Here is a 17,567-nt window from a genome sequence, read left to right on the forward strand (position 1 = left end):
TTGTGATCCATCCCATAATAAACCAGATAAATCAATTCCCTTCCATTGCAGTTGATATGAGTCTAATCACTTGAGCTGAGCTCTCTAATTATCTAGAGAACCATCTGCTTTCTCCTCACAGAAAGTGTGTGTGTGTGTGTGTGTGTGTGCGCGTGCGTATGAGACAGCACTGCTGTTTATCTCTAATTACAAACATACAGACAACAATGAAATGACAAGGAATTTATTAGACATTCTTGGCACTGCTCAGCTGATGAAGTTAGTACTGTTATACACATTATGATTACAAAAGCCTCACACAGGCACGCTCTTTCTCGCTCTCACACACACACACACACACACACTCTCTGTCTAACTCACTCACACACACACACAGAGCTGTCAGAAGTCCTACTTTTGTACAATCAGTCTTTAGTGCCCTCTAGGGGGCGCCAATCTCTCTCCATTGTTCCATTCTGACTCCTCAATGGTCTCCATGGCTACGCCTCCCAGTCCTCCTCCTCCTCCTCCTCCTCCCCCCCTGCCTGCTGGGGTGCTGGAAGGGGCGGGATCACGTCCGACATCCTGGCGAAAGCGCTGCCGGCTCCCGAGGGTGCGTCAGAGGTGTCTCCGGCCCCTGGCCCTTTACCCGAGATACCTGAGGGAGGTTACCATGGAAACAACATGCTTATGCTCATCAGCACTGATGACCCCCATTTCAACCAATGGAATTTTCACAACTGTGTGAAATACGCATGCACATATGCAGACACACACACACCGTACCTTTCCTGCGCATGGCCAGCTTATTGAACAGGTCAGACATGAAGTCTCCTCCACTTGCGGCAACCACCACTGAGAACAGAGTGATGAAGAGATGAAGGACCAAGAAAAACATTAAAGCAACTATGTATGTGTGTGTGTGTGTGTGAGTAAGAGAGTAAGGCATGAATATGTGTTTGTGCATGGCTTTCAAGCAGAGTAGGCATGTCTGTGAGTGCACCATTGACGTGAAGACTTGAGTTCCATTGGTCATTGATGTGTATGTGTGTGTATGTCCTTCTAATAGAACAAATGTGTGGGTGTGTGCATGTACATGCATTTGTGTATGTTTGTGAGTGTATGCGTCCTTTATGTCCTTTCAGTAGAATGTGTGTATGTGTGTATGTTAAGGACTTTCTGCTTTTCCAGTAAAATAGGAGTGTGTGTGTGTGTGTGTGTGTGTGTAAACGTGTACGTGAAGCACTTTTCACTTTCTGATATAATAGGAGTGTGAGTGTGTGCATCACCTTCCAGCAAAATACAAGTGTGTGTGTGTGTGCGTGCGTGCGTGCGTGCGTGCGTGCGTGCATGTTCCCACCTTGCTCCTGCTCCTTCTGTTTCTTCTTCTCCAGCTTCCTCTCTTTGACGTTGCGCAGTTTGGCCTTGCCGATGCCGCCGGCGTTGCGGATGGACTCCAGCAGACTCGCTCGGCCGTCCGATGGCTGCACCAGCTCCGTGGACGCCCCCTTCACTGCGCCTGGGGCAAAGGTCACAGCACAAAGGTCACGCTGGCATTTACACACACACACACACTTGGCTGTCTAGCATTTACGCACACACATTCGCTACCTTTTTACAGTTCAATGAACATAAAGTGTGTGTTGTTGAAAGTAGAATCCAAGCATGTTTATGTAAGTGTGTGTTAATTGTGACTCAGTGTTGTTTTAATTACTATTTTTGTTTTTGTGATAACACACGTTACACACATTTTATAATCTTTGTTAAGACATCACTAGCAAGCACAAAACACATATCTTCTATATTATTGTCAGATGCCAAGAAGCAAGAAAATTCTGTTTGTAAATGGAAACTTATCACATGTAATATTTGTGGTCAGTGTGGAACTAGTGTATACTGTATGTGTGATGAGTGGGTGTATGTGCAAGTTACCAGGCACTTGTGTGTGTGTGTCTGTGTTATGGGTCACTAGCCCAAGTGCATGCATGCGTGTTGGAGAGTTACCTGGTGGCTCTGTGTGTGCGGAGTCTGGGCTTCCTAGCGCGGGTGGAGGAGGCGGGGGAGGAGGTGGAGCGGGAGGCTGAACAGCAGCAGGTAGAGCCGCCAGGAGGGAGGAGTCTGGAGGGGGAGGTGGGGGTGGGGGTGGAGGAGGGGGTGGGGCTGCCTCTCTGAAAGTGGCACCTAGAGGAAAACACAACATGCACTCAGAGTTCAGTGTTTCCCACAGAATTTAATTCTATTTGTGGTGGTAGGTTTGCAGAATTAACTCGAATGCAACAGTGTTTAACAAATTAGTGCAGCGCGGTTATGATTCTAACCATATTTAAGCACAATTTAGTACAACCAGGAAAATCATTGTGTGGTGGTCAATGTTGATATTGCGGTGGGCCGCCACAAATAAGCTAATGTATGGGAAACACTGGAGTTAACACACTGGATTATTAGCCACTATATTCTGTGTGCCTTTACTCAGAGTCATTCAAAACATTCGCCACATGCATTAGCTTCTGGCTACTGTCAGTTCACGATTCCATATACTGTTTATACACACAAACATCCAAAACAACTAACCCACAGGTGTGTTAACACTACTTCATAATCATCTAATGTCTCATGGGCAGTGAATGTGGGGAAGTTCAGGCATGCTAGAGCAGTGTGTGTGTGTGTGTGTGTGTGTGTGTATGTGTGTGTGTGTGCGCGTCTTACCTGGTCCATTGTGCTCCTCAGGTTCGGTGAAGACAGGCAGCTCGGGTATGTTGGCACTGGCTGGCACTGACGGGGCGAAGCCAGGCCCAAGGTCGGCGCTGTAGGTGAGGTCATCGGCGATGCCAGGTAAGTCTGGCAGGTAGGAGGGCACGTCGATCTCTGGAACCTGCCCCAGGTCAGGCACGTAGAAATAACTCTCTGGAGCCTAGGGAGGGAGAGAGGGAAGGAGAGAGAGAGAGAGAGAGAAAGAGAGAGAGAGAGAGAGAGAAAGAAAAAGAGAAAAAGAGAGAGAGAGAAAAAGAGAAGGCCAGTCATTTGCACTAATAAATAACCTCTGATCTGAACGCTTGTGTCAAAGTGTTAGCTCGGACATTGTGTCTCGCCTAGAGCGTGTGTGTGTGTGTGTGTGTACCTGTCTCTCCAGCTGCTCTCTCTTGGTGATGGACAACATTGTGTCTCGCCTAGAGCGTGTCGTGTGTGTGTGTGTGTGTGTACCTGTCTCTCCAGCTGCTCTCTCTTGGTGATGGACAACATTGTGTCTCGCCTAGAGCGTGTGTGTGTGTGTGTGTGTACCTGTCTCTCCAGCTGCTCTCTCTTGGTGATGGACAACATTGTGTCTCGCCTAGAGCGCGCGTGTGTGTGTGTGTGTGTGTGTGTACCTGTCTCTCCAGCTGCTCTCTCTTGGTGATGGACAACATGTGTGTGTCCCCAGCTGCCTTGGTGATGGACAACATTGTGTGCCTAGAGTGTGTGTGTGTGTGTGTGTACCTGTACCTCTCCAGCTGCTCTCTCTTGGTGATGGACAACATTGTGTCTCGCCTAGAGCGCAGGTGTGTGTGTGTGTGTGTGTGTACCTGTCTCTCCAGCTGCTCTCTTGGTGATGGACAACATTGGACTAAGCCGCAGTGTGTGTGTGTGTGTGTGTGTCTCCAGCTGCTCTCTCTTGGTGATGGACAACATTGTGTCTCCGGTGTGTGTGTGTGTGTGTGTGTACCTGTCTCTCCAGCTCTCTCTTGGTGATGGACAACATTCTTGGTGATGGACAACATTGTGTCTCCAGCTGCCTTGGTGATGGACAACATTGTGTCGCCTGGAGCCTGGAGATGTGTGTGTGTGTGTGTACCTGTCTCTCCAGCTGCTCTCTCTTGGTGATGGACAGCGGAGCATCAAAGGGTTTCTCCTCCTTCTCCGTCTCTAGGCTGGTGTGGGTCTTAGTCACCGCCCCCGACAATGGATCCAGGAACACGTATTTCTTATACCTAAACACACACCCACACACATGAACTAACATGAAGTGGAGTGGTATTCAGGCTCTCTGTAGTGTGTGTGTGTGTGTGTGTGTGTGTGTACTCACAATTTCTCTGTAGTGTGTGTGTGTATTCACAGGTTCTCTGTAGTGTGTGTTTGTGTGTGTGTGTGTGTACTCACAGGTTCTCTGTAGTGTGCGTGTGTGTGTGCGTGCGTGTGCGCTCACAGGTTCTTTGTTGTGTGTGTGTGTGTGTGTGTGTGTGTGCTCACAGGTTCTCTGTAGTGTTGAAGAGCAGTAGTGAGCTGACTGAGCTGATGTTTCTGGGGAGGCTTCCCAGCCCCTCTTCCGTCTCATCCTCTGGTCGCTTCTTAGTGCTCACACACACAGGGAAATACAGCAGCTTCTCCTGAAACACACACACACACACACACACACACACACACACACACACAGGGAATTACAGCAGCTTCTCCTGAAACACACACACACAGGGAATTACATCAGCTTCTCCTGAAACACACACACACAGGGAATTACATCAGCTTCTCCTGAAACACACACACACATACATACACACACACACACACACACACAGGGAAATACAGCAGCTTCTCCTGAAACACACACACACACAGGGAATTACATCAGCTTCTCCTGAAAACACACACACACACACACACACAGGGAATTACATCAGCTTCTACTGAAACACACACACTCACACACACACACACACACACACATTGGGGAAATACAGCAGCTTCTCCTGAAACACACACACACACACACACAGGGAATTACATCAGCTTCTACTGAAACACACACACACACACACACACACACACACACACACATTGGGGAAATACAGCAGCTTCTCCTGAAACACACACACACACACAGGGAATTACATCAGCTTCTACTGAAACACACACACTCACATACACACACACACACACAGGGAAATACAGCAGCTTCTCCTGAAACACACACACACACACACAGGGAATTACATCAGCTTCTACTGAAACACACACACACACAGGGAATTACATCAGCTTCTACTGAAACACACACACTCACATGGGGAAATACAGCAGCTTCTCCTGAAACACACACACACTCAGAGGGAAGCACATCAGCTTCTACTGAAACACACAAATGTATTAGCTTCTCCTAAAAACACACACACACACACACACACACACACACACACACACACACACACACACACACTAATGCAGACACAGATAGATAGATAGATACTTTATTGATCCCCAGGGGAAATTCAAGAATGTGCAGAACCAAAAATTGGTTGGTTTTTCCTGAACCTCTTGCCTCAGTGTTCCGAGCAGTGCAGTTCTAATATGACTGGGGAGTATGGCCACAGTGTCCTTTAATGAAGTCATCAGACATGTGCACTGCCAAGGGAGCTCTTTTCTGTGTCAATATGATGTGGCAACACACACACATTGCACACACGCAAACGCGCACGCACACACACACACAATACGGCAGAGCTGAAGTTAGCACATTCCTGTAGGCACTGCCATCTCTCCATGGTGCCCTTTCGTGCCGTCAGGGTGTGTTTGCTGATGTTTGGGGCGTAAGGCTGCTGCTAATGCAGCTCATCTAGCCCATCACAACAGAGCGCAGCAGGGCACGTTCACGTGAAACTACACCAGGCGGGGCTGGAGTATAGCAGGGCACGTTCACGTGAAAGTACTCGGGGTTAGAGAGATGGAGCTGGCACCGTTATAAACCCAGCCTCCATTAGTTATTACTAATGTTCCACGCACCAGACGGAATGCCTGGATGATGATGGATGTCTCCATTTACACATTACTGCAAAACCATTTTCAACCACAGTGACTTGGAAAGGGAAAGATTTTGTGTGTGTGTGTGTGTGTGTACACTGTGTGTGTGTGTACTGTGTGTGTGTGTGTGTGTGTGTGTGTGTGTACACTGTATGTGTGTGTGTGTGTGTGTGTGTGTGTGTGTGTGTGTGTGTACTGTGTGTGTGTGTGTGTGTGTGTGTGTACACTGTATGTGTGTGTGTGTGTGTGTGTGTGTGTGTGTGACACAAGGGATAAAGGAAGAGGGTGAAAGAAAAGACGGAAAAGAGAGAAAAAATGGAACCATGAAAATTGCATGAAACAGAAACAGACATTATCAACCATAGTGGGGAAGATTCTGTCTGTGTGTGTGTGTGTGTGTGTGTGTGTGTGTGTGTGTGAAAGAGAGAGATACAGAAACAGAAAGTGAGCAAGAGAGAAGAGAGGAAACCGAGCCATGTAAGGGCATGAAAGGCAGCCGACTCAAACAGAGAGTAGGAGGAGGAAGAAGAGAAGGAGGAAGTGGAGCAGGAGGAGGAGGAGGAGGCAGTGGTGGAGGAGGAGGAGGAGGAATGGGAGGAGGAGGCAGTGGTGGAGGAGGAGAAGGAGGCAGTGGTGGAGGAGGAGGAGGAGGGCGGCGAGAGATTATCACCTGTAGTGTCTTCTCATCAAAGGGCCGGAGCTTGGCCTGCACGCGGTAGCGCTGTCGTCTCTGAGAGGGGTCTGTTGCCCCAGAGAAGATGGAGGTGTAGTCCTGGAGACGCTCTGGAGCAGGGTACTTGGCACTGGAGAATACCTACACACACACACACACACACACACACACACACACACACGTGTGCACACATTTACATATACACATGAAATAATAGCCAATGTGCGTACATAGTGTCTTTCTGAGTTTGGATGTTATGAATTTAGTATCATTCTTCCAATTAAGGTGTCATGGTTAAAATTTTACGTGTCAACAAAACATGTCGAATCCCCAGTAGAGTAGCCAGCTTCAGGTGTCTCTCTCCATGTGGCTATGCGCTAGCGCTCCACGTGTTGTGGAGGTCATGTGATTAGCATGCAGAGGCACAGCACGGAGGGAGGTGGGGGGTGGGATGATGGGGGCTGTGCTGCTGGAGCCCACTGGAGACAGGGGGGGAAGGGGAGGTTGTATGGTGCCATACTGTAGCCCACTGGAGCCTAACGAGCAGTGGGTAAACCACAGGGGGTCCGACACAAATCAGTCTCCACTCCAGCTGGGGGCCCGCGCAAAGCAGGGCTGTCTGATGAGATGCTGTAGACACTGGGATGCCAGTCAAGGGTCGTCTAATTTGAGTGTGTTCTGTTTGTTTGATTTGAGAATGTTCTGATTTGTGTTCGGAGTGTGGCCTGACAGAGTGAGAGTGTGTTTTTTGTCTGATTTGCATTCTATTTGTCTGATTTGAGTGCTCTGTTTGTTTTATTTGAGAGTTCTGCTTGATTTGGGAGAGTTCTGTGAGGTTATGTCCACACGTAGCCGGGCATTTTCAAATATGGAGATTTACTTGACAGCTTTACTTGACAGTGTCGACATAAGAGTGACATAACACTGTCATGAACGTGTCATAAACAAGTCATAAACGTTTATGACTTAAAACAACACCAAAGAGTTTTTTGTACCTTAAAATAATGTTTCCAAAATCGTTTCAGTGGTTCATCAACTTGTAACAGGGTGAACGGCACTTCTGCATTCGCTTCACAGCCCTCTATCGCCTATAACCGCACTATGTAAGCTTGCCAGATCGGGTAGCAGATCTGTAGTTCGATGGAATGAGACATAAGACTTGCATCTGATGTCGCAATACATCGTACTTTCACAAATCGTGCAACATATTCTACCTTGTCTATGGACATCGTTATCTGCAAAGCCGGTGCTGGATAAACAAATAGCTTGCGTGCTACAGAGGGAAAGTTCTTTGGTATTGCTTTAACTGTTATTAAGTGACATTCGGTTTTTGTCATAACAGGTTAGGGTTAAGTTTAGGGTAAGGGTTAAGGTTAGGTTTTGTGTGTCATGACAGTGTCATGTCACTCTTATGTCAATACTGTCAAGTAAAGTGTTAACGATTTTTTTATACGTTTTGACCTTTCTTGCACATGAAAACTTTCAGTCACGGAAAATGGTTATTAGAACGCCGGCCAGCTTCAAGAGTTTGGAGAGTTTCAAAAACTGTTTGCCTGTGGACAGGGAAAAGGGAGTTTTTGGATTGTGACATGACATTTTCTCCTTCATTTGATATGGTTTCAGGTCTCTGATTGGCCAACATCACCATCTGCTTGATTGACATGTTTTTGATGGACGTGTTCTTGACAGCCTTTCACGGCTGTTTTGCGAATCCGTGTGGACAGAATTATTAAATATAGAGGAGGAAAAATGTCAGTTTTCAAAAATATGTCTGTCTGATTTGAGTATTTTATTTGTCCGATTTGAAAGTTTTGTTTGATTTGGGAGAGTTCTGTTGTATCTGATTGTGAAGTATAATAAAAAGAGTTTGTTTGTTTGTACGATTTAATTTTGTCTGACTTGAGAACGTTCTATTCTTTGATGAAAGAATTTGATTTGAAAGAGATCTTTTCATCTGACGTGGGAGTATTCTATGAGACGAGTGTGCTACGTTCTGTTTGTCTAGTCTGAAAGCGAGCCATGTCTTCGAGAAACGTGTGTTCTGTTGTGCTTGTCTGTTTGGAGGGTGTTCTGGTGGGAAGGGGAGGGGTGCAGTGTAGTTGTAAGTTTTGACAGTCAGAGACAGGACAGGAATAATTAAGTGTGTGTGTGTATGTGTGTGTCTCACCTTGGTGGCTTTCTTGCTGCCTTTGATCTTCTGTACTCTTGCCTGGGCCAGTCTAATGCGGTCTGTGACTGTCTGCAGCTGAGCACGATTCTTTTCAACACTCTGAGATACCCTACACACACACACACACACACAGACACAGACACAGACAGACACACACAGACACACACACACACACACACACACAGAAGAAGGATTACATATGGGGGATATACATTATACTACATGAAGGACATTTAACACACACACAAACACACATATGCACAATAAGCAATAAATGTGCACATACACTACCACATGACTCAGAGACCCACAGTAAGACTTGAGTCACTGGTGAGGCAATGCGCTGTGATGAACGGAGGATCCACAAGGACGACTGTAATGACCCTTTCTCCAGAGAGCCCCAGGACCATACATAATTAAACACGCTCCCCTCCACCAGGACCTCCGACACAGCCGAATCAAACAGACTCAGGACGGAGTTCATCCACAACCCTGCACATCTACCATCACAAGTGTCAAAGCCACACTTGAAGTACCATCAACTGACATAAGCAAAAGCTTATCAAGGGCACCAACGCTTCTAAAGGTAATAGTGTTTCCCAAACTTTTTTCTCTCTCCGACACACTACTTACTATGAAAAAAATCTCTCGGCACACCACCATGATATTAAACACAGAAAAAGTCTGTGGTTTATTGCCGTGCAATTTTTCCTGCGGCACATCTGCGCAGCCCTCACGGCACACGGAAACACTGAACTAAAAGACACACCAGTTTACCTCCTGCACTTTTGTCTATAACTGTTAAGAGTTATAGAGTTGTAAATTGCTGTGCTCCCTTGGATGATTTTATTTGAATCATTCTTTTGTTCATGTTTCCTGTTTTCAGTACAGCATGCACTTGATGTAGCCTGGAGATTCCAGACCCTGGCAATCTAGAAAGATTAAGGGTCTGGCCACGAATAATGTAATGGCCCAACTCGAGGGGCGGCACCAAGCGTGCATTTGAAAATCTCACTGCACGCAATTGGATAACACAATACGACCAATGTTTACTGACTGATTCCGGACTTCGATGCAATTGGATAACACTGTGACTGTCATCTGTTTAGCTCGCCTCTGGCACGCCTATATCAGATACACCGATGTGATTTGCTCCTCGCGATACAAGTGGCAAAAGTAACGTGCATCATTACTTATTGCCAGAGTGTCTTGCAGAGACCATCCAAATTGTGCTCTTGCGAGAACTCTGGAGTTTCCAGGGTACACTTTATGTACCCTGTTCTTAGACTGTAATAAAGCTTTTATTACACTATAACATATTAGTATAGTCAGATTGAGCCAATATTAGGACTTACTAACCCACTCTAAGGACCATCTAAGTCTTGACTGTGACCATGCTATACTGCAGACAAATGGTAACTGTACTGCAGTCAAATGAAAACATCGGACGGAGCAGCTAACCTTAAGAATAATCCATTTAGTGTAACTTTTCACGCAAGACACAGATTTGCCCATTTACGTTGCTGGGTAATAATAACTCGTGGTGATACAGCCTAGCAGAAAGCCTAGAAACAGAAAGCTTGGTTTATTTTTTGACTTAGATGGCTGGCATGAGGGGAATGTCGCTGGCAGTGCTATTCTGTTCACTCTTGTACACTCCGACAGCTAGCAGGGCCTATTAGTAAGATGGGGGAATCTGGAGGCTGAGATTTGTGAGGCTGACGATTCTCTCCACACACACACACAGACACAGACACACACACACACTCTAAATACGAGGACATTTAGCTGCTAGGCCTGCTTCCTAATGTCAGTGGTTGCTGCGTCTCTTTTGACTGGTGGTTTTTAAATAGGGTTGTTCCGTGTAAGTGGTGAGATGGATCCACTATGGTGATGGTGCAGAAACAGACTTTAAGATGAGGACTGTCTGCGTGTGACCTTGAAACAGCCCGATTCAACTCTGTGCGTGATTGGTTTGCTATTAGTGTTTCTGAAAGTTTTAAGATACAGGCCGACAACAACACATTACAGCATCTCTAACTCACTACACACACACACACACACACACACACACACACACACACACACACACACACACACAGAAGCCTCAGGTGCTTTCCTATGTCTAAAAGCCTTTCCATTAGCGAAAAGGAAAGGGACACAGCATGAGAGAGAGAGAGAGAGAGAGAGAGAGAGAGAGAGAGAGAGAGAGAGAGAGAGAGAGAGAGAGAGAGAGAGAGAGAGTTGGGGAGGGGAGAGGTAGAGAGAAAAGGCAGAAGAGAGAGAGAGAGGGAGGGAGGGAGGGAGGAAGTAGGGAGAAAGACAGATAAGAGAGGAAAGGAGGAAAGAGAGAGAGAGAGAGGAAAGAGAGAGAGAGAGAGGAGAGAGAGAGGAAAGAGAGAGAGAGAGGGAGAGAGAGAGAGGAGAGAAAGAGAGAGAGGAAAGAGAAGGTGAAAGGAAAGATAGCTGATGGTGCACAGACATCAGGCTGCTTCTGCTTAATGGGGCTGACCCAGAATACAGCACTACACACTTTCTCTCTGTTCCAATCAGCGTTATTCCCACAGTATACTCACATGCAGTGCACTATGTGCTTACTCGCGTAGTGTGTGGATTTGAGCAGGGTAGTGTTGTCTCAAATCAAAACACCAACTCTCTGCACTTAGCGGAAATGATGATCACAACATTTAAACACTCCAGCAACACCACCAGCTGCCACACAAACAGAGCCCTTCACTTCAGATCCCTAGAACAATTACATGCAGAAATAGTAATCATAATTTACTCAAATTGGAAATTTAAAGGCAGACCATCTAAGTTCCACTCATAAAACATGAACATTTGTGTGTCCAAAAACTGATAGAGTGTTCCAGCAGCTCTGGGGGGACATCTGGGTGAGCCCAGTCATCATCACCCATGTTGTAACACCTGGGTGAGCCCAGTCATCATCACCCATGTGGGAACCAATGACCTCAGGACACATCAGGAGCATGTGGCAGACTCTGTGCAAAGGGTGGCACTGAAGTAGTAATCTCCACCCTCTTACCAAGAACTAACTAACTCTGATTAATGCAGACACAACTCAAGGATGAGCTAGAATGTCGAACGTCCACCTGGCATACCTTGATTTTGCCGTCCACAGCCTCCAGGACCATGTCCACCTCCATAGAGTCTGCGTAGGGGCGTTTGTGCTTAAACACTAAAAGATGCTGCCCTCTGCCAAAGCCCCAGCAGTCCTTCCACATCCTATCGTCAACACACACAGTAGATACAGGCAGGTGCTTGAAACTTCCAAAGATGATCAGTCTGCAGCCCAGCACCAGACTCAACACCCCACGGTCCAGAAATGCACCAGACCCAACACCCCACGGCCCAGAAATGCACCAGACCCAACACCCCACGGCTTAGCACCAGACCCAACACCGCACGGCCCAGAACTGGACCAGACACCCCTTTGTCCAGCACCAGACTAGCAGCCGTAGCCTACTGGTTAGCACTTCGGACTTGTAACCGGAGGGTTGGCGGTTCGAACCCCGACCGCACGACTGAAGTGCCCTTGAGCAAGGCACCCAACCCCTCACTGCTCCCCGAGCGCCGCTGTTGCGCCGGGATTAGTGTGTGCTTCACCTCACTGTGTGTTCACTGTGTGCCGAGTGTGTTTCACTAATTCACAGATTGGGATAAATGCAGAGACCAAATTTCCCTCACAGGATCAAAAGAGTATATATATACTTATACTTACTATACAGACTCAATCTCCTGCAGCCTGCAGCCCAGCTCAAATCCCATCACCCTGCAGCCCCTGACCAGACCTAACCTCCTGGAGCCAAACTGCCATGGAAGAATGGAATGTTCTTAATGTTTTCTGCAAGTTGCTTGACAGTTCCGCCGATGCCATCACATGCAGGATTTTGACATCCCTGCTGAATGGAATTTTTTTGCAACTTTGCATGGGAAATTGCATGGAATCGGCGGAACTGTCAAGTGACTTGCAGCACGAGCAAGTCTGCAGGCCACTGATGCAAACCATATTCTGACACCAATGGAGATGTTTCAATGGGCAAAAGAAAACATTAAGAACATTACATTCTTCTTTGTTAGTGCAGAAGATATTAAAAAACACGAGGAAACGTACGAATTGGAGAGACGTTACGCCTCGGCCAAAACGATCAGTGGAACACGATCGCATCATTGCTTTATACCAATTTCCAGAAATAAGATATGGATGAAAATAATATCACAGGATACAATATTCACAGATGTCGATGCAGGACAACAATCCAATCCAGAACACTTGGAGGCAGAACACTCGCAGTCAGAACAACCACAAAACTCAATTTTTCAACCAGGAAAATACATTGCCTGTATCTATGATGATGACTCGTTCATTGAAAACATTGTTGAACGTTCAGATGAACATGGTGATGTTTTTGTGAAATTCATTAAGTGCTCGCCAATACAAACTTGATCAAAAGGACCATGACAGAATTATGCCACTGCTTCCACAATTTCTTGGATAATAGTTAAAGACACTATTCAATTTAATTTTCAATTAAATTTTATTTGGAGAGTGACAGGGGCAAGGAAAACTCCCTTCTATTTGTAGTGTTCTTACACTATGTAACATTCTTGTTATTTAGTTCTTTAAAAGTTTGATGGCCGGTCTCTTTCATGGGGGATAAGGGGTTAATCCGTGACAGTCTCAGTATTTAATTGTTTGCCATCACTGAGCATAATACTAAGTTATTTCCACTATTTTCATGCTTTATCATCACTAAATTCTGGAAACAATGTCCAAAATGGTGCATTATGAATAATAAAATTCATATTATGGAGCTTCATAGTCAAAGGTTTTATTTCATTAAAAGAAAGAACAAATATGTATCTTTATCTGGTTTAAATCTCATTAGGATCATCAAGTGACCACATGGTCGTTTGGGGGTCCAAATACGGTGTTCCAAAAGAGTCACCTCTACCGGAGAGGGTTTTTGGACCCCCATATAACCCCCACCAGTGGTACCATACCCTTCAAATTTATTTTGGCAAGAGCAAGGTTCCCACATAACAAATAATCCTGTTTAGAACCACCCAAAAAGTGAAAAATCACACATGCCGTCAACATTTTTTTGGACTTTGGTGACCCACCTCTCACCCAAACAGTAAGGAATGTTGATTGATGTGTATTACAGGCTACAATGAACTACCACACCAGTTTCCAGCCTTCTACCACTATTAGAACAGACGTTATGGGCTTCCAAAAATGTCAAAAGATGAAATGTGAAATTCCAATGTGTCAATTAGGGCCGTGGCACCCGAAATTCAAATGGACGCCACGGGCAAACCGTTTGAGATATTGACCTGAAACTTCAGATTCCCTCGTTTGGTAACATAAGGCATATTTTCACAGCTTTTCAGCTAAATCTGAGAGGTACCATGTACATGATACCCCGATATTGGCTGTTATACCTTGGAGATATACCTCTTCTCCTGCACATTTTTTCTGTTGTCATGGAAACCTTGCAGATAATATCTGAGCTGGGATTACCTTCTGTGACACTCATGCTGATACAGACATAGATTCATTCATACATAGACACACACACACACACACCCACCCACACCTTAAAGGAGAATTCCGGTGTGACATTGACCTAAAGTGTGTTGAAACATGATACCAAGTGTGAACGTTTGTCTCATAGCTCATCTCGGCTTGTCCCCTGCACTCAGAAATCGTTCGAGGGGTGCCTCGGGCATCGGCCTAGCCATGCAAATAAATCACTGTTTTACACCATTTACGTGGCTCAAAGTAGCTCCACACTTCATTGGTAGACTTCTGAGGGCCTTAACATTTAAAACGAGACATTGAGAACTTTGAAAAAGCACTAAATGAATGAATGTGTGTGTGTGTGTGTGTGTGTGTGTGTGTGTGTGTGTGTGAGAGAGAGAGATTTGCGGGAGAAGGGGGAACCCAGTGCTGGATGTATGTGAGAGTGATTGCATGTGTGAGTGCATGTGTGAGTGCGTGCATGTGTGTGTGTGTGTGTGTGTGTGTGTGTATGTGCATGCATATGTACCTGGTAAAGATGTCTGTGGAGATTTTCTCCAGATACATGAGGGCATCAGTGATCTGCTGCACGGCTTCTTCTCTTCTTAGGTCAGGCTGGATCAGGGGCACTGTGTACACCTGGCCCTCCAGGTAATGCTTCTGTGTCATCCTACATACAAACACAAACACACACACAACACACAGACACAGCTAGAATAAACCACTACACATTTGGTTGCATCTGATTTACAGCTGTAGAACTCTTACTGTAATGTTATACTGCATGAATCCAAGGATAGGGTTCAGAACTCAAAAGTGTGACTGCAGTACAGGCCTATAGGACTTTTATTGACCTTCCCCTAGGGGGGCTTTAAGAGGGTCCTGCCTGTCAGTTTAACGCAAATGTTGGGGCAGCCATGGCCTACTGGTTAGCACTTCGGACCTGTAACCGGAGGGTTGCCGGTTCAAACCCCGACCAGTAGGCACGGCTGATGTGCCCTTGAGCAAGGCACCTAACCCTCAGCGCCGCCGGGATTAGTGTGTGCTTCACCTCACTGTGTGTACACTGTGTGCTGTGTGTTTCACTAATTCACGGATTGGGTTAAATGCAGAGACCAAATTTCCCTCACGGGATCAAAAGAGTATATATACTTATATCCTCATTGCAAACAGAAGGAGCGAGCTCAATAGCGACAATCACATGATGCCCAGCTGGCCAGAATGAGACCTCTCGTGGGGGCTCCAAATGACCCACATCTGACATTTTCAAAGGAGGTTTGCAAAAGAAAAAAAAAACGGAATCATAATAAACCAGATTTGATAAACGGAGAAAGTGGAGCGTGTGTGCATATATCTGCTCTCTAGATGGGAGCGTTACAGGTGGTTTCAAGAATCGGCACAGAATATCGTCAAAACATGTGACCTATGCGTTTTGAATTGACAATATTCTTTGTAATGACGAGGTCTCTACAACTTACGCGTTGATTTCATTTTTGAGTTTTATTTTAGACCTGTCGAAAACACCACTGAGGCACACGAGAACGATGATGAGACGCACGCTCAGACGACCTGAGCTGATTTTTACGAAAATTAAAGCAGCATATCCTCACATTGATAGCATAGACACTCTTCTTCAGAGAATCATTTTCTAAATCATATAACATAGGCCTATCATAATTCTATGAATACTTTTATTGCAACGTTAACGTAGCCTACTACTCTAGCCATGGCCCAATTTCGTGGAAAGAGAAAGAGAGGAATTAGCTGTGAATGTAGAGAGCATTTAAAATGTCCAAGCGCAACGACTAAGCTTTTATACTTAACCGCCAACAGCTAGTATTGATAAGTTGCTGAAAACGTGTCTTACCTGACCATATAACGGATCCGAGTTATGAAGAATTGTTGTGTAGATAAAGGTTTTCATTAGCCACCGCACAGTGACTTGTATACTTCCGTATTGAGCAGTATCACGTGACTGCGAGGGCACATAAACTGACGGGGGCGTGTTATGTCTTCCCATTTTGAAGTAAAGCGTAGTTTGCCCTACCTAGCTGTTGTCGTTGTTACATGACACTTAACGTTTTGAAACCGTTAAGAAATACGAACAGATGTATGCTGTAACATTCGACTGGTGTAAGATTAATTCACAACTATTTGACAATTTTATTGTTTTATTAAATTACATGGTAATGGGCTTGATTTGACACCAAATAGGGTTCTGCATCAAAGTGAATAGCTCAGTGCTTGCTTTGATGCGTGATTACGTCAGTCCACCCCTGTGCTAAGCCCACCGACGCGACATCCTCTCCGTGTTGGGTTGGATGCTTTCTCTCGCATCAGCACCAGCTCTCCCGAGTGCGCGCGCGGGGCAGTAGGAGGAGAGGAGAGTCCCTAATTGCGCGTAGCATCTCCGCTTTAAAAAAAAAAACCTCTGCACACCTAAGGGGAAAGAAAGAAAGAGGGCGCGGAGGAGGGAGAAAGCGCAAGAATTAAAGAGAGAGGGAGGTAAAAAGAGAGAGCGTTGTCACTGGATAACGTCTTGCTGTGCACAATTCGCCAGGCTGTCCTGCTGACCGGAGCCAAAGGCCGAGGTGTTCGAAATCATGGCGAGTTTGCTGGAGAACCCCGTCCAGGCGGTGCTGTATCTGAAGGAGCTGACAGCTATCGTTCAAAACCAGCAGAGTCTGATCCAGACCCAGCGGCATCGCATCGACATCCTCGAACGCAAGTTGGACGACCTGGTGGTGGAGAATAAGCAGCTGCGAGAGACAAATGAGCTCCAGCATCATCCTCCACACCACCACCAAGCACAGCCGGGGCAGCTGCCGCAGGCCGAGCAGTCGCCCTCCATTCCCCAGCAGGAGATGCAGCTTGTGCCGGCTTCGACTCTTTCCCCAAGCCCGGAAGATTCTCCTGAGGACTCGGAACGCCGGCAGGGCTGCAAGGCGCTGGTCCCGCAGACTCCCTCGACCCTCACCCGGGCAGGGGCACGGGCGCACAAATCAGAGTAAGGGAGATCCTTCTCTTATCAATCAGATTATCTCTCTCTCTCTCTCTGTCTGTCTCTCACCCTGTCTGTCACACCACACACACACACACACACACACAAACTGTAAAATAATAGATTATATGCAATTTTTTATTTTCTTAGTGTTTTAAACAGAGTCATAGAAATAGGTTGTCCCATCTCAGGTCTCCTCCTGCGGATAACGGATGAAGACAACACCAAAACATGGCTATTACGTAACAGCACACGGAATGCGTGTGGTGGCGCGCTACTGTAAATACACAGTGCGCTCGCTCGCTTAAATTATTCAGTTGATTTGCTTCCTAATCCAGCCGCAAAGAATTCATTTAGTCCAGTTCTATCTGGGTGCTGTGGAAACCAATAGCCCTGGCCTGATCTGTGCAATATGTTTCTGTATTGCAAA

At 46.2% G+C, this 17,567-nt stretch overlaps 2 protein-coding genes across 2 annotated transcripts in view; one reads left to right on the plus strand and one right to left on the minus strand.

The window, feature by feature from the left end:
* Positions 1–207: 207 nt before the first annotated feature.
* On the minus strand, positions 208–16,127 carry wash1 (WAS protein family homolog 1). The gene is made up of 11 exons (XM_048257119.1): positions 16,004–16,127; positions 14,666–14,806; positions 8,589–8,700; positions 6,419–6,562; positions 4,204–4,340; positions 3,809–3,944; positions 2,686–2,890; positions 1,984–2,160; positions 1,340–1,498; positions 766–834; positions 208–637 (listed from the first exon to the last, which is right to left on the minus strand). The coding sequence occupies exons 1-11, from the start codon at positions 16,009–16,011 to the stop codon at positions 480–482; spliced, it is 1,446 nt and encodes a 481-aa protein (XP_048113076.1). The 5' UTR covers positions 16,012–16,127; the 3' UTR covers positions 208–479.
* A 352-nt stretch (positions 16,128–16,479) lies between these two features.
* Positions 16,480–17,567, plus strand: part of iqsec3b (IQ motif and Sec7 domain ArfGEF 3b) — a 40,514-nt gene continuing 39,426 nt past the window's right edge. Inside the window, exon 1 of the mRNA XM_048257118.1 lies at positions 16,480–17,143. Coding sequence (XP_048113075.1) covers positions 16,740–17,143 — 404 coding nt within the window. The 5' untranslated portion in view covers positions 16,480–16,739. The remainder of the gene's footprint in view (positions 17,144–17,567) is intronic.

Source organism: Alosa alosa, chromosome 11 (assembly GCF_017589495.1).
Source record: "Alosa alosa isolate M-15738 ecotype Scorff River chromosome 11, AALO_Geno_1.1, whole genome shotgun sequence".
NCBI lineage: Eukaryota > Metazoa > Chordata > Actinopteri > Clupeiformes > Clupeidae > Alosa > Alosa alosa.